This window comes from Seriola dumerili, unplaced genomic scaffold (assembly GCF_002260705.1).
Source record: "Seriola dumerili isolate Sdu_G_001 unplaced genomic scaffold, Sdu_1.0 BDQW01000110.1, whole genome shotgun sequence".
NCBI classification, from domain to species: domain Eukaryota; kingdom Metazoa; phylum Chordata; class Actinopteri; order Carangiformes; family Carangidae; genus Seriola; species Seriola dumerili.
In genome coordinates, this window is record NW_019174365.1 from 5,284,589 (window position 1) to 5,307,994 (window position 23,406).

Consider the following 23,406-nt stretch of genomic DNA (forward strand, 5'->3'; position numbering starts at 1 on the left):
GTGCTATTTGGGGCATTTAGCAAATTAATTATAGTGAATAAAGACAATTCATTATATCCTATATCATCAGTAAATTGCCCATTGCCCAATTACACAAAATTATACTAAATTAACTTTCAAATACATAAATTCATGTGATTGTCAAAAGGTTGAGGTGCCTTTGCTCACATCCTGATACCTTTAATCTCAACTTTAAGCAAATTTCCATTTCATTTTGAGGCAAAGTTGCACCAATTTTAGCCCTGATTGAAAACCAAATACACACAGCAATAAATCTGAGTGATGGACTCCACAGTCCACTTAAAAAGAGTGGGTATACCACAGTTGTATCAGTGTTACTAAACTTACTCTGAATAGTAGGGAGACTGGAAACCCACTGATGTAAACAAGTTTGTCTCTGGTGCTAACCTAATCCAGGATGTAAACAAATGCTTAAGTGGTCAAGTGGGAGCTAGTGCGCAGGGCAACTGACAGGATTGGATCAGGGCCTTTGAGCCAACATTACCACACAGTACACAGGAAAGGCCACTCATCCCAGTGGCATACAGAGTCAACATAATGCTTTTAGACACTGAGGGTCTGAATCATAGGTCCAGTTTCTTCTTTTCCAACTCAAAAAGAATGACAAACATATCTCCCTCTCTGGATAGACAGGCATGGACAATTACAATAAGCACTGAAAAAAATAAAATTAAACAACATTTTGTTGGCCTAACCCAATTTTGAGTGAGTTGCCGTAAGTGTAATTCTTTTTTTCAATTGCAAAACATTCTCTGTACAAACAGAATCAGAATCTCAACAGAAGTTTCTCAGATGCACAAATATGTCACATGTCCCAATCTGTACTTCCTGTTCATTCCCAACTCTTCCACACTAGAGAGTTGAGCTGGCTGTGCCAAAGCAACACTGTTGATATCCAGAAGATCTGCATTTCCTACAACCCAGCACTCATCTCCCTCCATGCTGCATGTTTATTGGTTGAAGCAGAATGAATCACAGAATGGTCACAAAGAGGTGTCATGTGATTGGTTGAGATGATACTCCACAGAGAGCGAACTGTTGTCCAAGATGACAGTATCGTCATTTTTTTTTTTTAGTTTGAACATGATGCATTGTAGTTCCACTGTTCAGACCTCCCATCTCCAGCTGTCCAGTTGCCGTCCTCTATGCCCGCAGGTGGGGAGTGAGGGGTGTGAAAAGCAGGATGGAGTAGAGAACCTGTTTTTGTCCTTACAGTGAGAGAAAGAGAGAGAGAGAGAGAGAGAGAGAGAGAGAGAGAGAGAGAGAGAGAGAGTGAGAGAGTGAGGCAGAGAGAGAAAAAGAGAGTCCATCCATCCATCCATGTTTCTTCCCCCAACCCCCTTCCCACCAAAAACCTGGGGCTGCTGCAAAGCTGATTGGTGAGCAAGACGAGAGGAGGGGCGGGTTCAACTGATCAGGGATCAGTGGCCATCAGTCTATGTATTGATCAGTGATCAGGAGCAGTGAGTGGGTCCAGCCCCTCCTCTCCCCTACACCTACCCCAGTCCCCCCCAACCCCATTTCAGCCCATATCAGAGCAGCAGGACCTGTAGACAGAGGTGGCCCCCCCTGGCCCTCCACTGTCAGAGGATGATGCAGCAGCGGCACAGACGCTGGCCACCTCCATGTACAGAGGGAGGGGGTGTCACTGGGGCAAAGTAGGCGTGGACCTTGATCTCTGGAAGATGGGCCTGTGTAGGGAAGATGTGCGTTATTATAAGGGTACAAACAGGCAAAAAAAAAAAAGAAAACATCACAGTAAAAGGCCCACATATGTCTGGGATTTGCTTCGGTGTCCAGTTAACTGTTCTATTTTTTTCTTGAATGAATATTTCAACATTTTCTGAAATATGAGGCTATGGTCAGCAGCAAGTTAGCTTAGCTTAGCACAAACACTGGAAACAGGAGAAAAGAGCTAGCACTCACTCTGCCTGATGAAAGCTAATCTTAAAATCACAAATTAACATGTTAGATCTTGTTTTCTTGAAGCTGTACAAAAAACAAAGGATACAAATTATAATTTATGCCTTTATGATGAAGATTATTTCTTGTCACAGCACTGATGACACATTTCCAGGAAGATCCTGTTCACAGCAAAGAAAATAGTAATCTCCGTGAGACAGGGGTTATGTGTCCTTTTTATGCATTGATTTTTGTACGGATTAAAGAAACAAGATGTGTTGTGTTTATTAGTGAGCTTTAGAGGTGCAAGTTGTTGGATGGTGTTACCTTCAGACAGACCCAAGCTAGCTGTTTCCCCTTGTTTCCAATCTTTATGCTAAGCTAAGCTAACCGGCAGCTGGCTGAAGACTTACATTTAACGGCAAGTTGTACCCATCTCTTCATCTAAATCTCAGCAAGAAAAAAGGTATATTTCCCAAAATGTCAAACCATTACCTATAATGCATAATGACACAACATGATTTTTAGATACAATATTGTAGGGTAAAACTAAACAGAGAAGAGATGAAAAAGATCCTCGGATGCAATCATTCATAAGAGCACACTTTATTTCCCCATGATTTCCACTGACCCGGATGCGTTTGATGCCAGCCCTGGTGACTTGCTGACAGTCGTAGAGCTCAATGCGCTCCAGACGATGGCAGCTCTTCAGGTGCTCCAAGGTAACATCAGTGATGAGGGGGCAGTTGTCCAGCTCCACCACAGTGAGGCGCTCTTGGCCACAGGTACTGCTGCTCAGAGCTCTGATGCCATCATCTGTGATCAGCTCGCAGTGGGACAGGGACTGTGCGCAACACAGCAGACAGGGATGAAGACACAAAGATAGATGGATTAAAGCTCCATAAGCAATGCAGACAGGCTGAGGCAGAACCTGGCACAAAATCAGAACTGCAGGTGTAGATGTTTACCAGTGCTTGCAGGCGAGGGCAGTGGATAGACAGCTGAACCAGGGTGTTATCTGTCACCTGAGGAGAGGACAAACTTGATTAAAGTACTGTTCTCACATGTGTAGAGACAGCTGAGAGGCTCACTTCTCAGTCTTGGGAGGCATGTGTTGCATGTTCATGTCTACCTACAAAAAACTTTTTTCTTCTGTGTCACCTCTTCTCTGTCTCCCTCTCTGCTTTCTGTCACAAGTGATTTAAATACTAAGGTCATTAGACTGCCTACTCTCCCTCTTGGCAGAAAACAAACGCTACAATACACACAATCATGTCTGTCTTTTTCAAACCATGCAATATCTATCCAAACAGATAAAAGCTACCCTAAATAAATACCATGGAAAGGACAAATTCTCTTACCAAAATACATTCTTCTAAGTCCATTTTTTCAAGCTCATGACAATTCTGTGAAGATAAACAGATTGTTTTAGCTTTTTGTGTGAAAAGCATTTCATTTAACTCAGAGATATCGAGGTGAAATGGGCAGTTGACCCAACAAAGGGTTCTCAGATAAGCAAACAGGAAGAAGAGAGCAAAATGAAACTCACCCTGGCCAGCACAGTGAACCCTGCGTCCGTAACATGGGAGCATCGTGCAGCTTCAAGAATCCTGAAATCACACAGACACATGCAAGACTTGTGAAAACCGCTCGGAGTGGTGTGCAACTGGAAACACTGTAGGATTATTGTGACTCATTGTGTGTTTAATAATGTTTACAACAACAATAAATCATCAGCCTGTCAGTCTGAGGTGAATACTGAAGATCACTGTAGGACACAGTGGGCTGCATTGGGCAGTCACAGACTCTTCTTCAGGTCTAAGAAGTGATCCTGATGAAAAGCCAAAAATGTAGGACCTTTTAGTCATAATTTACATCGATCCCGTTCATTTTCTGAAGCTAAATGCACCTGCAGAACCATAAATGCATACAGTGGATCTAGTCCATTTTTTGGAAATGGTAGCAGCCACACAGCCTAAGACGGATATTTTGTAGATACCAAAGCAAGCTGTTGGTCTCCTCGAGAAGGATGGTGGGACAGGTGTCTTTGTGTATCTTTGTGTATATATGTGTATGTGTGTGTGTGTGTGTGTGTGTGTGTGTGTGTGTGTGTGTGTGTGTTTCTCACTTGAGTCGGGGACAGTTGAGTCCCAGTGCAGTGAGAGAGGCATCCGTGATGTTACTGCAGCCAGACACACAGAGGATCTGTAGCTTGTGGCATCCTCGGCACAGACTGACCAGGCCTTCATCTGTTATTTGCTGGAGGCAACAGAAGACAACACAAAACAAATGAAGAAAACACTGAGGCATAAAGACACAACCCTCATGCTTTTTTAAGAAAAAAATCAGTCTCTCCCTCCTCCAATCCCACAACAAAATGTTTGTCTTACTGTGCAAGACTGCATATTGATGGTGGTGAGTTCTGGGCAGTGTTTCTGAAGGTGTTTCAATGCTCCATCGTCCAGCTGGGTTGAAATTAAAAAAAAAAAAAAGAAAGCACAATACTGTCAAGACATATGTGACTGTGTTGATGTATATTCTATGGCTAAAAACCAGAAATCAGTGACTTGTGATGAATTACTTTTGAACAATTTCACCCTGTTCCCTGTTTTTCCATTAGTTGAATCAATAGTGATATTCACATGTGACTACTGACCAATGTGAGCACCCACTCATGGAGGTTTCATGCTTTTTCTCCAGGCAAGAAAAATAGACTAGACTTTGGTTGGAAAACAACTGAGCACAAAGCCTGAAGAAAAAAAGCAAAATCTGCTACAGCATAAAAAATAAAAAAAATAAAAAAATTTAGTATAAAGCACAGATACCATTGAAGTGAATTTTCAGTAGTGGTAAAGAAGTGTACTATATCTTATGATTTTGGTTTTTATGTTAAGAAATCTGAGACTTTACAGGTATTTGTTTTGAGTTTTCTGTGTTTTTACCATTTCTTTAAAAACATTTTTTTACAGTAAACTGTAGTCAACAGTGTCCTCAGCAGGAGGTAACACCAACAACATCTTGAAGATAAAAAACAGATGTGTTTTAACCAGTCTGCTCCTTTGAAACAATTCAGGTATTTTACAGTGAAACTTTGTATCAAGCACAAAAGGTTAGTTTTAACCATCGCCTTTTTGATCTTTATTTTTTTCTTTTATGCTACATGGGCTACATACGGAGCCACGAATCAAATGTTTAATCACCAATATGAGGTAAAAATGTATTTTAAAATGGAATTTAAAACAACAATGGAAAGAATCTAAATGCCTAGTAAAGTTTTTGAAGAAGGCATAATATTTCCTGCCCTGAGTGTCCGTATGTGTATGAAACACTGTACCTGTGTGCAGCCTCTGAGGAACAGTGCTCGTAAACCAGTGCAGCCTCTAGCCAGAGCCTCAATACCGTCACGTGTGATCTGGTCACACCATGACAGGTTCAACATCTCCAGCATTCTGCAGCCATCACTGAACACAGACAGCCACACAATTCACAATACACACACAGTTAGATACAGAGTTAGATACAGAGAGTGTTATGTGTGACTGTACAGTATGTTCTCAGGATGTAACAGGTGAGGGCTTTGTACTGACAACTGTTTCCACTTTAGTACTGACAGGGGATTTGTTATGTTAGGGTTTAATTAGTCAGGTTAGGGTTTAGTTGGGTACTACCTGAGAGCCTTGAGGGAGTGGTTGCTGATGGACACACAGGAGGTGAGATCTAGGTGTTTGAGTTTGGAGCAAAACTTGCTGAGGCTGAGGCAGGTGCTGTCTGTGATCTTGGTGCAGCCGTTCAGATTCAACACCTCGATGTTTCTGCAGTTCTGAGCAAATGTCCTGGGAAACAGTCGAACAGTGATGAGGGAGAAGGGAGATTACTCAAGAGTAGCTTCATTGAATAAATAAGCTGGGAGTTGCTCGGGAGCCAATTAACAGAGTCATCAGCAGGCCCAAGGGAGGTTGTTGTAACATCTACTGCATGTTTCTGTTTTTTTCATGTCGCTGTTATATGAAAGCCTCCAAAGAACAGCTTGTATTTCTTTAAATCAGTTGTTTATAGAGGTGTTAGAAATCTTCAAGTGAAGCCATGTAAATCTACAGATCAAGAGGTTCCATGTAAAAACAAAATTACATCACCAGTGGTCTTTCTTTGTTTTTGTTTTACTGTGTGTGTGTGTGTGTGTGTGTGTGTGTGTGTGTGTGTGTGTGTGTGTGTGTGTGTGTGTGTGTGTGTGCATAGTAAAGTGAGATGGAATCAACAAAAGAGTTTCTAGCACAGAGTCCCATGGGACTGAACGGGCACAAGCGGCTTTAACTTTAAACATTATCACACAGGGACAAAAAAACTAAGTAATCAAAGCAACAAAAGAATGGCTTTAAGTAAAAGCCAAATCAAAACCACACAATAATTAGTGGTCAGTGTATGTCAGAGAGACAATATAATCTCACTTCATGGAGGCATCTCCCACGCTCAGGCAGCCCCTGAGGCTCAGCTGCCTCAGGAAGCCTCCACAACGCTTCGAAATGTTCTCCACCACCCGCCCCTGAGAGACAGAGGGACACACAGAAAGAGGGAGAGAGAGAGTGATATGACTTGGACCACAGGACAGAGGATCAGCTGTGACGTCACAGTCACCACCAAAGCCTACTGACCCAGCACTAAGCCTTGGGCTGGATAATGCTACTCAACGAGCACACACGTTCACACACCCATGCAGCACATATAGGCAAGCACACACACACACACACACACACACACACACACACACACACACACACACACACTGTCCATTCAACCCCCTCACTCTTCACCCCTCACCTCTATGTCTGTCTGGAAGTTGAACAAGTCGATCTTCTGCCAGTTGCTGCCATCTAGGGCCAGGACATTCCACGCCTGGAAGGTGGCGGACAGGTTGTGGACAGAGATAGACAAGTGGGTCAGACAGAGGTGGAGGAAGGTGAAGCTGTTATCATAATATGTGGGAGAACCTCTACAGAATATCTGTAGGTTTATGTACACAGCAAACACTTTTTGTTTCTTTCTTCATGGAGCAAGTGCAGTAGCTGGTGTTTCCACTTCTTACACTGCTTCCTTCTAGAGCCTCTCAAATGTGAGGATTTTGCAGCTTTTCTTTATTTCGCCATTTTGATTGGACGAAACAAGACACTTGATTACATCACTTTGGGCTCTCTGAGATAATATGGGGATTTTTCACTGTTGCCTGATACTTTATAGTCAGAGCAACTGATTAGAAAATAATCAGAAGACCAATCATAGCAATGGCTGTAAATGTAGGTATAGAGTTTGCCTGCATGAAACTAGGCAGACTGGAAGTACACTACCCCAAAACAAGTAATGATGGAAAAAAAAAAAATCAAAACTGCACTTTGTGCTTTGTCACTGCGACATAATATTATACATTGGAGCTTTTGTAAGAGAAGCAGCCACCACAGCTCTGCATTCACAGTCCACGTGCCAAGCTCTTGTTATTATTCACAGATAGCTCATTCATAAATGGCTTTCAGCTGCAGTGCACTATGGCAAAGCAGCAGTCCACTTCCACATAACCAGCAGATGGCACTATATCATAGACATTTCCAGAGAATTCAACAATGGTAAACGGGTTTTAATTTAACCACCACCACCATTTATACAATAGTTTATAAAAATACATCAATGCATTCTTTTAAAATCATGAGTGTGTTAGTCTATATTGGGTGGCATGGAGGTGCAGAGAGGGAAGTGCTTACCTTGGATACTTGGGCACACCTACAGAGTGTTACCACATCTAGATAGGAGAATATTCTAGGTAGAGAGACAATAAAACAGGATGAGTTTGTCTCAGATGAATGAAGGCCATCAGATAAAGAATTCAGTTTCCAGTTAAACTTTTTATTTGGATATCTTTCCCTTTTGTGTAAGTGAATATATGTTTTTAAGTCTGTAGAAAACAGAACAATCCCCTGTGTTTGGTTGGTAGCAGGAGAGCCCCACAGACAGGCAGTGTTTGAGCTGTGGGCCGGTCATCCACAAAGGGCTGCATGCAGCAGGCTACTGGGTCAGCTCAATCCATTAATCTGCCAATGAGTAATCTCTGGAACTCAGACAGGCAAGGCCACAGACAGCCTGGGATAGATAGATAAACATATATACATATACAGGAGCATACACACATATATGACCCCCAATATCCTCTGAGTTCCTGGTGGTTAAATGGTCTGTTACTGCTCAGAGAAGTGCCTTAAGGGGGCAATCTATACAAAATTTGAGGTATTCAGAGAATTGTCATGGTGCCAAAGCTTTGAGTGCAGCTGGGGTCTGAATGTCCTTTTAACCCTAGGAAACAGGAGCTGGCCATTGTTTCCTTCATATAGACGCAGACAAAAGCCGTGTGTTTTGATGTGTGTTAGGCCGGGGCATGTTGGGACATGTCTGTATAATCTATACCCGAGTCTTGTGTCAGGGAGTACATGGATACAATCGACAAAGCAACGCAAAGACACCCACACACATGCACACACGTGACACACATGCACGCTCACACATCCAACATGTGGACACACACACACACACACACACACACACACACACACACACACACACACACACACACACACACACACACACACACACACACACACACACACACAACACACAGTCCTTGAAATGATTGCAGGCCACCAGAGAAGCTGACCAATCAAGTGGGTGCTCATCGATCTCCATTCTAATAACTGGTTAATGGCTGTGACGCTGATCATTGATTGACTGTCTGTTTTAATCAAACACTCTGACTTTCCATTATGTGCGAGGGAGGCCTTTTACCAACCAGAGAAGAATTCTGCTAATCATACTTACAGGGAAGCAATCAATCAATCTGATTTGATCAGATCAGCTCTGACTTTTTAGATGAAGAGAGGTTGCTGAATACAGACAGACTATAGAGTTTTTCATAAGAATGAGAAGGATAGACAACAGAAAGGGGAGTCAGTGACATAACAGAGCTAAAATCAGAGGTACAACATCATGAAGACTGTATGTTTTTCACTTTACTAAACACAAGGAAGCCCTAATGCTGCCTTTTGAACACAGGCAGAACAGAAAATAAGTTAATAGCCTTTGATTGTTCTGTCAGATCCTACCTGGGTATGCCCTTTTATTCTGACATGGCACATAATAGGATTTTAATGGAGCATAGTCCCATTTGTTGACAAAATGTACACCTGGCCCTTCAAGCATGGCTAGATAAGAGAGAGTGGAGCCTTCACCATGAGTCTGGGACTGGTTGCCATAGTAACTCCAGTCAGACATGAATTTGGGTGATGGCGGGGAGGGTGCTGAGTCAGTGCTTCTGGGTAAGAGGACCCTGAACCACTCTGAACTCTCTCCAAGGCTCGTCTGTCAGACAAGGTTCTTCTATATCACGGCACAGTTTTCACAGTTAATATCCATGCTGCACTGTCCTAGATAACAGCTGTTTACAATGCACCGGCTGAAAGGCAGACGAGCGCAAAAACAAGTCAGGTACTCAGGCTCGCTCACAGTGATACATTAAACATAAACACTAATGCTAATGAGAACACTAATTAGTCAGATTAACAGATTCATTAGCTACTATTCCTATGGCAACATACCTGCCAACACATACCACATGGGTGGTATCCATAAACTTATTGCTGCTTGCAGCTCCTCGACACAGGCCACTATATGTCTGAGTTGTGAGCAGTTTAACCAAAGGGTGGGTTTCTCCTCGAAGCTTCTTTCATTGTTTAATTTTAAAGCTGCAGCAATCAGTCAATTAATCAATAAGAAGTTCAACAGAAAACTGATTAGGAAATATTTTGATAATCAAATAATGATCAATTTAAGTCATATTCCAAGCAAAAGTACCAAACTCTAACAGGACGGTTTGTCTTTTCTTCAGTGTCTTTGGGTGTTGGATTGTTGGTAAAAATCAAACAAGCAATATTAATATTTTATCTTTGCAATGGAAATTTTCTATTTAACATATTACTCTAAAAGTGGTGTAAATTGAGGGCATAACATTTGTGATTCTTGAGGTCTACATACAGATCTTATTAATACTACTGGGACAAAACAATGTCCCTCACTGTGTATCATGGTGACAGGGCATAACCAAATTATAAATATAAAAAAGGCTCGAGTCAACCCACTTTCCATGGTTTATAAACAAGATTTACTGCCATCACAATGAGGCTTCCTCACAGCTGATGTTGTGTAAGTGTCTCAACATGACACATGTGACAGTAGGTCATGTGTTGTAGCCAGGAAGTGCATGTGAGTGCATGTTTTTTCTGTCCACCAGTGAGAGTGTGCTGGTGGTAATGGGTGTACTGGTAGTCTCCGTGGAGACACAGCTGGAGCAGCAGAAGAGCACAGCACTGCGGAATTCCCCACCAGCTAAGACAAGCTATTTATAGCATACATACACAGACATACAGTTTGCATAGACCCAGGGGTGTTTCACACATGCACACACACACACACACACACACACACACACACACACATAAACGCAATACCCAAGTGCAGAAAATAAACAGGCCACATCATGTGTCTGCAGAGAAACATGCAGGTGCATCCCTTTTAACACACATGCACACACACACACACACACACACACAAATCCATATATAAATCAATGTGGAGGACGAACACGAGTGAGTGCACGTGTGATGTCAGATTTATGGGTCATGCTCAGCTGCTGCTGTGAGACAAAATATTGGTCTGTAGGTCACACTGTTAACAGAGCCTCATTTCAGACTAGTGACCAACATACATCATACAACACACACACACACACACACACAGACAACTACAGTACACAACACACTCACACACACACACACGCACACAAAACAAGTGACAAAACAAATATACATACACACACTCCTACACAGTCCTACACACTGTTCAAGGCTGCTTCAGCTAATGAGTAACCCTGACCTAAGCCCTTGTCCCAGGGTATATTGTGTTTGCTTATTTGTGTGTGTGTGTGTGTGTGTGCGTGTGTGTGTGTGTGTGTGTGCGTGTGTGTGTGCGTGTGTGTGTGTGTGTATTATTAATCTTACCTAAGAAGAAGCTCTTTGGGGAGCTTCTTGTTAATGGGGGCTTCATCGCTGTTTGAGAACACCTGCCGAGACACAAGATAAACAATAACATTGAGTCAGTGTGTGTGCATGTGTGTGTGTCAATATGTGTGCGTTTGAGGTGGTCAAGAGCAATGAGACAGAAACAAGACACAAGCTGTTACAATCGCGACACAGATCAAAAGAGAAACTGGACAGCATCATTATCATCTTCAGCAAATCCACCACAAGAAGACTACAGCAAGTAGATCTAAACCAGTCTTATCTTATTTCACCAAATCAAATGTGTTTAATACAAATAGACCCTTGCACTATATTGGTATAATTGATAAATAAGCTATTATTTCCTTAAGCTTTACTAATATACAAGCTAGAGCTACATTTGGCTTTTCACATCCCCTCCTTACAAGCTTATAATTCTGTTAGCCTGGTCAGCCTGTTGGCATGCTTATCTCAATTAGTCTACTCGCTGGATGTCTGGCCATCTGCTGAATGGGACACACACACACACACACACACACACACACACACACACACACACACACACACACACACACACACACACACACACACACACACACTCGCAGGTGATTCAAGTCAGACCTCTCTATGTGAAGAACAGAGGCAGAACATTCTAGATCAGGTGGGCTGTATTCAGTCATGAATTTAAATTACGGCAAACACCCACATTTGCTGTGCCTCTGCAGACACACATCCTCCCGGTGATACACTTGTATCCTCAAAGACTCAGAAACTGTATCTAATGAAGGGGACTCCCTGCTGTTTCACGCGCAAACACAAACAGCGAAATGTGGAAAACACAAAGGGGAGCGAGGAAAAGCTCAGGAGGAGCAAAGGTTGATTCTGTGAATGTCTTGGCTCCAGATACCTCCATGACAGTCGCAAGCTCCTTGAAAGAGAAAGCAATAAAGGAAGATGGGAGAAACAGAGAGGAAGTGGGGAAGCAGAGGGAAGTAAGAGACAAAGAAATGGTGCTACAATCGGCGACTACTGGAAAAATATGTGCAAAAGTCAGTTGTTAAAATCAGAGAGAGAAAGGAGGTGGATGAGAGGGGAGAACGGCGAGGAGGGAGGAAGGAATGAAGGCTATTTAAAAGGAAGTGAGGTCAAAAAAGGACAGTTGGTCCAGTCAGGGTCCAGCAAAAGATTAACTCCACTGGTTTGAATTTTAACATCTATATTTAGGTAACAACACAGCAGACAAAGTGGTCTGAAACGCAGTTCTGAACCTATTGATTAACTATATCCAATAATAGCTCCAGGTTATAGTTAAAACCTTGTCGATCACTGGTCCCCATATGCCCCTGTTTTGAATGACACAATATCACAATCTTCCCATTAGTGTTAGGGGCAACTACCTCTATGGGAGGCTTAATAAAGGTTGAACAAGAGTTTGATACAAATGCTTTGGAATAAAGCCTTAATCATTACCATGTGACTCACTATCAGTTATATTCAGAACAGTGTCAACCGAGTGAACGGAAAGTAAATTGACCTTAACTGTACATTACTGTATGTACTGAATGTTAGGAAGAGAACTGTCAACACACAAGGCCTACAGTATATTAACTCAGTGTCTCTCTAAAGACAGAGGTGGCTTAGGATTTAGGACTAAATTTAGACTTAATTCCAAACCACCTCTGTAACACATCACTCACCTTTGACCTCTCCTTCAACAGACACATGGTTACAAACAATCTAGACAGGCTGGGATAGAACCTTATGGGTTTTATATAAGATAGCACTGAACATAGGCCACAGTCTTTACATGATGTGGTTTAAAGCAACAAACTGAAACATTTATTGCATAGTGGTATCTACTCTGGTACTGTCCAGACTAAGAAAGTTAATCACCAATTTTGATGTTTGAGTAATCATTTAAGTTATTTATCAGGGAAAAACACTAAACATTTGCCCCTATTCTTTATAGGATCTAGGATTATTTTCATTATCGATTAACCTGTTGATTATCTTCTTGATAAATCAACTAATCTGCTACATAAAAGATAATAAACCTGTGAGAAATGTTCAACACAGTTTCTCAAGCCCAAAGTGATGTTTGTTTTGATCAGCCAACTGTCCAAAAAACTAAGATATTCAGTTTACTATAGAACAGGAAACAAAAAGCACCAAACTCTCAGATTTGTGAGGCTGGAACCACAAACTATTTCATTAGTTGCTCATTAAATTTCTGTCGCCAAGCAACTAATTAACTAATCATTGCAGCTCTAATATCATTGTAAACTGAATATTTTGGGGTGTTGGACTGCTGGTCAGACAAAACAAGAAATTTTAACGAAGTAACCTTGAGTTATCAGAACTTATGATGGACGTCTTTCTGTATTATTTATGAACAAAACAATTAATCAACTGATCTAAGAAAATTACCTACAGATTAATCAATAATGATTAAGACCCATTTCCTATAAATTTCATTTGTGCGTCAGTGGAAAGAAAGTCAAAAAGTTGATCAACACAAAAAAGTTAGCATACAGCCTCTCTCTCTCTCTCCGTGTTGTGTAACCCAAGCCCCACGAAAGACGTTGCCAGATGCAGTGGCATGAACACAGTATTTGGTGTGTAATCTCAGCCGTAGATATGGCATCATGACAGCAAGGGTCAAAGCCATCTCTGGTACGCGTGCTCCATTAAAATTATCACCTCAGCATTCTGGTGCCCTCGTTCCCTGTGCCAGCAGAGCAGCATTCCCAAGCAGGGAGTTCCTCTCTGCAGTCATACTCCTATTCCTAGACAGTGTACAACAGGGTGAATATGCAAATCTGGGTTTTGAACTTGTGTGGCTCAGGTCTAGAGTTTCTTTGCCACAATAAAGCAGCTATGAGGAAATTAGATCTGTGTCATCTGCTGTGTTCAGTTTCAGGGCTGCAACTACAAGGGCTTTGCACCAGGTGTTCATTATAAAGCATCATCTCAGGTGTTAGGCTATTAGACAACCCTCCCATGTCCTACTCTATAACCCCCTACTCTTCAGTCCCTCTCTCTCTTACACACCAGCTTGTTTCCCACTGTATGCTGGTTTTCATCTAAGAAGCTTATAGCCCTGTTGAGAAATCCACTGATACGGCAACACACATCAGCACCACAACCGCCTTCTGTTCTCACTCACTCACATGTAGACACACATGTTGGTACATAAGCAGCCGAAACACCTGACGGACAAAGTCAAGTACCATCAAGTCAAAAAGAATCTCAACAATGCATGAATAATGTCAGAGATAAACAATGCTAACAGCTTACTGGACTCACAACCAGTTGGGTGGGAGCTGATTTAAGGCTTGTGGACAATTACAAGGAAAACGTTGACACAGCAAAACATGGTAATTATTATGCAACAGGTATTACAGATCAATCGAACTAAATTGATCTTCAAAACCATCTGTAAAACTGTGTGCAGACGAGTATGGCTGGAAAGTGACTTCACTCAAATACTAAATACTAAATAAGTAGGCATACAGTTTTGAGGTATTTGCTTTGTACTATGCTCTTTTATACTTTAACTACTTCTACTACATTTCAGAAACAAATATTGCACTTTTTACTCCACTGCATTTACTGTACTTGACAGCAGTGGTTGATGGTTACTTTGAAGATTTGGTTTTTATATAAAAACATGATTCCTGTGTAAAATATTACTTACTGTCATAGATTTAACAATGCAACATTATATGAAGTAGAAAAAAATTTAAAATTTAAAGTTTGACCAGCTACAACATAAAATGCTGCATACTCAGTGATCAGTAATAACCTCTAGTAATGTGACACTGACAGGGATCATCCTGCCTGCTTTATGAGTTTACTGTTGATACTTAGCTGCTAATAATTCTGTACTTGTACATGTAAATACAAGTAATATTTTGAATGGAGTTGCTTGACATTAAGTATTTTTTTTAACCTTGAGATATTGCCACTTTTACTTTAGATGAGAATACTTCTTTCATTACTGCAGTTGAGCACTGAGCTCTAATATTCATGAAAGGGTGTGTGTTTACCACTTTCCTGCAAAATCATCATTGAAATGTGGTAAGGTTGTGGGAGGATATAAGATCATTTATAGCACCTGTGTAACATACTATCTTATTACTGATTCTTAAACACAAAACTGTCTGTAGTGTGCCAGGGACTCTCAGAGAGCCACCCAAACCTCCTGTGGCACCTGTCATTCACAGGTATTAGAGGAGGTGTCACCTGCCAAACCCAAGTGATGACTAATTGAATGCTGCTACACTGCTTGTATTAACAACATTACTCTCCATCTGCAGCCCCCTCTCCTGAAAGCCTGTAACCTCAGGCGACAGTGCCAGCCAGCCTCGGCCCTGATATATTGACAATCCTCAGCCACAGCCCTCCTGTCCCGCAGTCCTGAGCTCCATGTTGTCGCTGTCTACTGGTGCGGCAGGACAATAACAGGATTTCGGATTACCCTTGACCAACAAAACGCCTCGGCTCCTGACTGAATGTAAAATTAGGAGCAAAGCACGGTGGACCACACACACACACACGCACACGCACTCACACACACACACACACACATTGCTTATACAAACCCACGACTCCCACGTCTACTAGAAACAAACAGTTTAACCGCTGGTGGTCCACTCCCTCTGTCATACCTCGAACCGGCCCTTGGTGATACCGTTCATGTCTGCGGCGGCACGTCCCTGCTACAAACCGCACAGATACCAGCCGAACCGTTTGACGACTGCCGTTATTGTTTTTGTCGCCGTTTTATTTTTGGTCGGTCGGAGTGTAGGAGCCGAGCTGGAGCTGGGTCCTCACACCCTCCCTCCCCTCCTCCTCCCCCCCAGCCGTCAGCGAGGCTCCTGTCTCCGGGTCAGCGAGGCGGTGGTGAGGGTGGTGGTGTCGGTTCCGGGGCGGCCTGCGGTAACGTTAACGGTCGTTGTCTCGGAGACCAACGGCTCCCCAGCCCGTCTCATCGCAAGGCTACCAAAATAACAATAATAACATGGACGGTCTGTCAAGTGACTTCACTTCCGCCTCTCCCTTCATCGCTCCAGCGCAGGTCAGCTGGCCCCAGGATTCACAAGTTTGCTAAAAACACACGGGAAACGTGAAGTCAACGTCCGCTTTCATCTCCCGCACCATATTTTCTCGCATCAAACACATGTACGGCGACTGGCACGACCGTTTTCTTCAATGTTTTCTGTTTACTTGCGGGGAAGGGGAGGGCCTACGTGACGTCATTGCTGCGGGAAAAGCACGCGTGGTCGATTTGTTTTGATTGTGGGGGGCTTGCAGAGGTTTTGGCGAATTACGACAAAGGATGTTCTTTTTTTGACCGCAATCACCGAGACAGTCACGGGAACAACAGCACCGAGACGTGACCTGACACGAGCCCGCTGGGTCTGATTAAGGGAAGGAAACACACACATCTGAGAACGCCAGCTCCAGGAGCCAAGATTTTCTCTCCAATAGAGATCTCCATCACTGTCACATTCAGCCTTCAACCTGCAGACACACACACCCTGAACAACTTGCACGAGTCATCTCTGCATTATATAAACTGCTTACATATATACAGCGGTGGAGGTCACACTGTAAAAAATACTCCACTACAAGTCCCGCATTCGGAATCTTACTGCAGTAAAAGCACAGAAGTATCAGCAACATGCATTTATAGTCACAAAAGTAACAGTACTACTCTAATGCCAAATGGCCCCTTTCATAGTGTTACATGACCCCTTTCATAACCTATAACCTATTATAGGATTTTCACCGGTATAGCAAATATTTTACACTTTATTATAAAGTATTGGGCAGTTTGATCTACAAAACCTAAGTCTTATAAAGACATTTGTGTCAGCCTGTTTTTGATGTAATCTGTGAAAAAATTATCTATAGGCTACATGACGGTTTGCATCTTGAAAAAAAAAAAGCAGCAGTAGAATTACTTTTTAAAAAGTTGGGGAAAAAAAGTTGGCTGGATGACTTGCATGGAAAACAGGTTGAAGTATTCCTACTACATTGGCACATTTGTTTTCACTTTTTATAATAAAAACAGTAACATCTTTAAGGATTAATTTCCATAATAAAATTACTTGATAAGATGAAGATGTTTTCACCAAACAAGGCCAGAAGTTAATCCTATGTTTTATATAAAAATAGTCTGCAAAATATGTAACTATAGTTGTCAAATAAATGTAGTGGAGTTAAATAAAATGGAATGGAAAAATCGAAATGCTCATGAGCCATAAGTACCTCAAAACTGTACTAGTATAGTATTTGTGTAACTCTACTTAGTTTTCATTCTGCCTCTGGCTATCAAACTGCAAAGTTCAAATAAGGCTGATACTTGATATCACAGAAAATACAGAGTCTGTAGGCAATATTATTATCATTCTGTGGGGGACTTTAACTAAGTACATTTACTTAAGTGTTAACAGTTCTGAGGTATTTGTGAGGTATGAGTACTTCCATTATGTGATAGTTTATACTTCCATGTGACTGCATATCAGAGTGCAATTTTTTTTGTTTAACTACTTTTGTCTTTTAGCTATAGGCCTAGTTACTTTTCGGGTTAATTTTCATTTAACAGTTATGATTAGTTTCTAGACATGATGCATTGCTTAAAGCATTTTATAAATTAATATTTCATTTTCCATTAGGAAATATGAATAAGACAGGTTTTTTTTTCTTATTTCAAGATACAGACCCTAATTTCTTGAACATATTTTAAACAAGTTGATTTAAATTAGAAACAGGTTGATTTTTACTGTGCAATAGATTTGTTTCACAAGTTGTTCAGAACATCATAAGCAGAAATTACTTTAAAAAGTTTTGCTCCTCTCTGGCAATTAACACAAAATTTTACTTTACATACTTTTGGTGATACTGTGATAATACAAGACTTTCCCTTGTAATGTATTATTTTTACATTGTTGCACTGACACTTTTACTTAAGTAAAGGAATCAAATACGTTTACCATCATTATTGCAGGTTTGTAGTCAGGGCTGCAGACAGACTATAGTGTGAGTTATAGATCCATAGTGAAATATCTTCACGCGTGTTCTCATAATCCACAGCTAGAGGGCACTCTATGCTACCACACTAATCTCAGTTCATCCTGTACTCTGACAAGGACAAAATCACTTCAGCACACAGGTTACTTTGGTTACTATGGTGTAACTACGTGGAAATAGGACAGGACCTTAAGGGGCAAAACGTACTGCACTTAAATACAATTTTGAATATGCTTGTATTTTAGTTGAATATTTCCATTAACTGTTATTTTCTACTACAACTCTGAGAGAAATGTTCTAGGCCCTATTTTTATTCCACTACTACATTTATCTTATTAGTTCTTTTGTAAATATGGGTTTTACTTTTCATTCCCTCAGTTCCAATATCTGTTTGAAGTGCCATTTTTGCATTTCATGTTTTAATGTAACTTCCCGTTTTCTCCTGCTATTTGAGACTATTTTTGTCTCAATATCCTATATAGTTATTATTTATTGTTGTATTTAGTACCTTGTGATTCGTTTTTTACAGCTCACTTGTATATAGCAGATGTTCATAATGTATATACAGTAGTATTATAGTATAGTCATCTTATGTACAAAAGACATAATGGATATAGGAAAACATACACTGTTATAGATTTATATAGAAACTGTCCAGCAGCATATAAAATGAGTTTTACCATGACCAGCTACGACATTAAATTTCTGCTTCCACACAAATGCATCAGCAATAACAATGCAGTTATGTAATATATATATGACATGGAACCACTCTCTATAATGACTTTTACTTTTGACAAATACTTTTACTAAATTTTGTTGATGATACGTTTGTACTTTTACTGAAGGAAGATTTTCAATGCAGCACTGTGACTTACACTGGAGTACTTTTACAATAGTTCTTCCACTGGGGGCAGCAGAATAGATATCCATTAGATACAGAAGCATGTTCTCTCAGGTCTTCCCAAGGCTACAACAATGGCTGGATTATCAACCGGGCAAAGCTGGCACCTGCCATGTGTCACAATGTGTGACAATAGCCTTTTGACACAATGGGGAAAGCACAATTGTAAACAATAAACTTAACGATGCTGAATTCAGTTTAGCAGCTTCACTTTAAGGAGCCTGGTATTGTTCATGCTGGATCACTGTCACACTGTCGTGACTTACTGGGCGGTTATAGAACAGAATCATCATCAATGTGATTAGTAACACCTGTGCTTTTCAAAATGTCTTCTGTGAAAAAGGCCTATCAGAAAAAAAAGTATAATTGTCCCACTCTAACAAGTTTAACAAGACTAACAGGAGAGTGAGACGGATGTCATTTAAGGACAGGCTGTACATGCCCACACTTTTCTGAGAAGAGGCCTAATCAGGGAACTAAGTGAAAACACCTGTGAGGGTGAACTACAGGTGTGTGGTGCATATTATATACAGAATAATAATAATGTGCTTCTCAGTGAATATGTCTTTGCCCTTAAAACCTTTCTCACGGCTGACATTTTGATTGTGTAACACAGGTGTATCTAATAACATTATTGGCTGAATTATATTCAGGTGTGCTGAGGCTCCCTGATGCTGTGTATGCTTGCTCACTCGCCGTACACTTAACATGACAGAGAGCCAGCCACCTGTGCCTGCTGTCCTGTGTTTAATCCTAACCATGAACCTAACCATAAGTTACATCATAATTATTTGATTGGTAGAGCTTGTCAGTGGAGCCACAGTTTTTGCACCAAAGAGTCAGGGGTTCCCAAAATTTCAAGGCCTCTAAGAGGATTTTCTTTTAGCCCTGCAACCTCTGATTAAAAGGATTTTGAGGATATTTATAAAGGTTTGTTAAGCTATTGTTAAAAACTGAGGGGTATTAGTGAAGAGAGAAATTTGAGCAGAAATGTCAGACTTCGTTCTGGGATTTATTTGGACTACCCAGTGCACAAGAAAAAAGCATGAAATGTAACCATTCCTTATTTTCTCACAGTGAGTATACACTGGATTACTGTGTAACATGTGGATGGAAGAGACATGACTCAGATTGCCTGTGTGTGCATGCTGACAGGAACACATACACTTCATGATGCTTTTGCTAAAATTTGGTCTTACATCTATGTGCTGCACGTTTTCAATCTTTTCGTCACCCCATCTCACTTCATTGCATGGTAATTAACAATCTCTCATCAAAAGTCAAATTAATTAACTCAGTTCTTTGAATAGCTCCGTGCCCTTCTCATCCTGATTCAGCTGTGGCTGGCAGCTCGGTGTTGAATGTGCCCTGACTATCACAGTGACTATATTAATGTCAAGCAAGGCCATCTCTGTTAAACACATCACGCTTCTACAGAGTCTTTCAAATGAAAAGTTTACCTCAGCCGTTGATACACTATGTTTAAGAAGTCAATAGGGGTTTGAATACAATTAATGTTTGTGGTTCAATCACAGTGTTTAAAGACGTATTTGTATAGACTGGTGTTTTTGCCAAAACCTTTATTTTTTGCCTCCTCTTATTTTGCATCCATCCTGTTTTCTTGTCTATTTGTCATGTTTTTTAATGTTTTCATTTACTTATTAGTTTGATTACAGGTTTCAGTAGTCACTACAGTAGTCTCTTTAATCTCATACTTTGTTAAACTGTGTTTTAATACAAATAAAGATTATTTTTCATGCTTTTAGCACTGTAGCGAAGCTCAAACACATGTACACACATAATATGTCACTGTCCAGTGAAAAATATGTATCCCCAAATTTGGTGATTTTCAAATGAAAGGTTGAAAAAAAGTGTTTTCCTTGCACATGAAAAGTTGATATTTTGGATATACATGGTTTTCACTGGACAGTGAACACACACACACACACACACACACACACACACACACACATCAATCATCCCTCTTAAAACCACATTTTCTCTCCATGTAGCCTTAATTCTTAGCTTTCAACGGTGCTCATGTTTTTTTTGGACCCCACCCCTCATGGAGGTTTAGGTTGCTGTTGCCATGGAGACAAAGCCAGTCTTCGCTCTGTCTCTGGGCTGCACCAGTATGACCGATGATTTCCTCTGAGTCAATCACACACCTGCACTACACCTCATTCTGACAGGACATGTCTCACATGGGAAGCCACTGGTCTCGCACATACTCAGAGTAATCTTGTGGTTGACGTGTGTGTGTGTTTACCTCCCCGGATTGTCTTATGGGTGTGTACTGAAGGTCCTGTGAGATCGCACACCTGTGTGATGTCTGGACGTGTGTCTGTCCCCTAACAGAGCCCCCACCCCTCCCCCAGACACCTGCAGCAAACATAATTCTCACCAGCCTTTCTGAGATGGTGCAGGTGTGAATCACTGTCTCTCTCCTCCTCGCCATCACTCTCCCTTTTCCTCTACAACCCCCACTTCTCCAGAAATAGCCCCCGTGCATGAGTCAGGATTCCACCCCACCTTTAAACTCCTCATCCAAACCCTCTGAACAGGACATCCATAGTGCGAAAGCATGAGAGGTGCATGAGTACAGGGTGAAAACATGTGACAGAGAAACAGAAGAGTGACTGCAACGGAAAAACATCAGTCAGGGATTTAAAGCCAGAATGCAGTAGCAGCCTGTGTGACTCTGCTGAGAGAGAGGGGACGCGGAAAAACATGAAAATGAAAAGGGTGGGATGTGGATAGAGATGAGTAAGTGAGAAATCTCAATGAAGGTGTCACTCCTTAGGGAATTTCTTTATTATTGTTTTTTTTTAATCTCATTCCAAAAATGATTCCTCCATTCAATCATCTGCACACACGCACATTGCTTCTGTCCCTGACTATCTGCAGTTTTCTCTCACAAGAAATCACACCCATCATCTCTCCTAATGCAGGGAGCAGGAAAACAAACCTTTCCCCAAAGTATCTTGCTTTTTTCCGCTGCTTCTTCATCTTCTCCACTTCTTTTCATCTTTGCTTTAAACAGAAAAAGAGGGTAGAAGAAGACCTGTCTCATTTTTGAAAAAAAAAGAAAATGGCCAAGAGCGGAGTGTGACGACAACATTTACTCAAGTACTGTACTTAAGTTTGTGTACCCTGTTTGAGCATTTCCTTTTAATGCCACTTTATGCTTTTATGCAACAATTCAGGGGTGAATATAACACTTTTTACTCCACAATAGTTAGGATTTAATATAGAAAACATATGATGAGCGTATCAGATATGATGCACTGCTACAGACTGGATTATCACAGTAAATAAAATTAAAACTGAAACAATTCTCAAACTCTCGAGCTTCTCGAATGTGAGGACTTGATGCTTTTCCTTGTTTTAATTTACACTAAACAGAATGATTTTGGTGTTTGCAGTGTCGGTTTGGAGAAAACACAGTTTCCATTTGGACTGAAAAATTTCTCTCTATTTTCTGATGCAAATCAAACAAATTATCACTGAACTTAGAAAATGATCAGACAATTAAGCTAATATACAAATAATTATTAGTTACAGGCCTGTATAAAATGATATAAACAGTAAAATGCATCAGTAATAATAATCTAATTATATGATATAATATTGCATTGAGTAATTTTACATAAATTTTGGCAATAATGCTTCCAGTACTTTTAAGTAAAGGATATGAGTACTTCTTCCACCACTCATTCTCAAACTCATCAAGATCCATTTAATAGATGTTCTGGAGCTTCTCAATCATATCACACGGTCTTCTTCATCAAGTAGAGTTGCCCGGTTGTCATGGAATTGTAAACTTCCATCTCTTCCTCATCGTGTTATGGACTTCTTGATCACGTTGGCTTAAGACTTGAGAAAACTTCAGAAGAGTTCTGGAAATGGAAATGTGTTCATCTATAAATCTGTGATTATTGGGCAAACATCATCTGCTGACAAAGATTGTTTGAAAGCTCCAGAACAGCTACTGAATGGATATGTTGATGAGATTACTGTTTCCAAGGTGAAGAATGAACTCTCAGTTTATAAATATTCTATTCTTGTTGCTTGTAGATGAGAAAATGCTGCAAATCTAACACTACCCTCATGCATGTGATGCTTACGGACATGCATCTATGTGCAAATGTGAAAGAGGGAGATTCTGTTGTTTGACAAGTGCATTTATTAAAAAGAAGCACAGGCTATGTGCACACTGTGATAACTTTTATTCTCTATGTGTAACATTTTTTATAGGTTGTAAAGTTGCTTTAGGTTTACTGGTGTGACTCTAGCATGTATGTGGGTTATCTTCACCAGCAGACTGACTGAAACAATGGCTGCACACTCCGAAATGATCTTTATGTGCTGTGGCCAGCCGTCTTTATCTCCTTCACCAAATGGGACACACACACACACACACATACACTCTCACACACACACAGAAAGAGAGAG

General features: G+C 40.9%; 1 protein-coding gene across 1 annotated transcript; it reads right to left on the bottom strand.

The window, feature by feature from the left end:
- Nucleotides 1-1,514: 1,514 nt before the first annotated feature.
- fbxl2 (F-box and leucine rich repeat protein 2) lies at nucleotides 1,515-16,289 on the bottom strand. Its single transcript, XM_022747194.1, has 14 exons — nucleotides 15,680-16,289; nucleotides 11,010-11,071; nucleotides 7,671-7,725; nucleotides 6,739-6,813; nucleotides 6,369-6,463; nucleotides 5,592-5,756; nucleotides 5,258-5,384; nucleotides 4,314-4,388; nucleotides 4,052-4,182; nucleotides 3,473-3,533; nucleotides 3,285-3,329; nucleotides 2,892-2,948; nucleotides 2,555-2,767; nucleotides 1,515-1,712 (listed from the first exon to the last, which is right to left on the bottom strand). Exons 1-14 carry the CDS (start codon nucleotides 15,707-15,709, stop codon nucleotides 1,605-1,607), a joined length of 1,299 nt encoding a protein of 432 aa, XP_022602915.1. The 5' UTR covers nucleotides 15,710-16,289; the 3' UTR covers nucleotides 1,515-1,604.
- Nucleotides 16,290-23,406: the final 7,117 nt, after the last annotated feature.

Bases quoted from the DNA above. Each gene is read 5' to 3' on its own strand.
- fbxl2 (XM_022747194.1), bottom strand. From the start codon at position 15,709: ATGAACGGTATCACCAAGGGCCGGTTCGAG. The intron at 11,072-15,679 runs GTATGACAGAGG...GTGTCTCGGCAG, and splicing joins TCACCAAGGGCCGGTTCGAG to GTGTTCTCAAACAGCGATGA. The intron at 2,949-3,284 runs GTAAGAGAATTT...TCCTCTCCTCAG, and splicing joins ACTTAGAAGAATGTATTTTG to GTGACAGATAACACCCTGGT.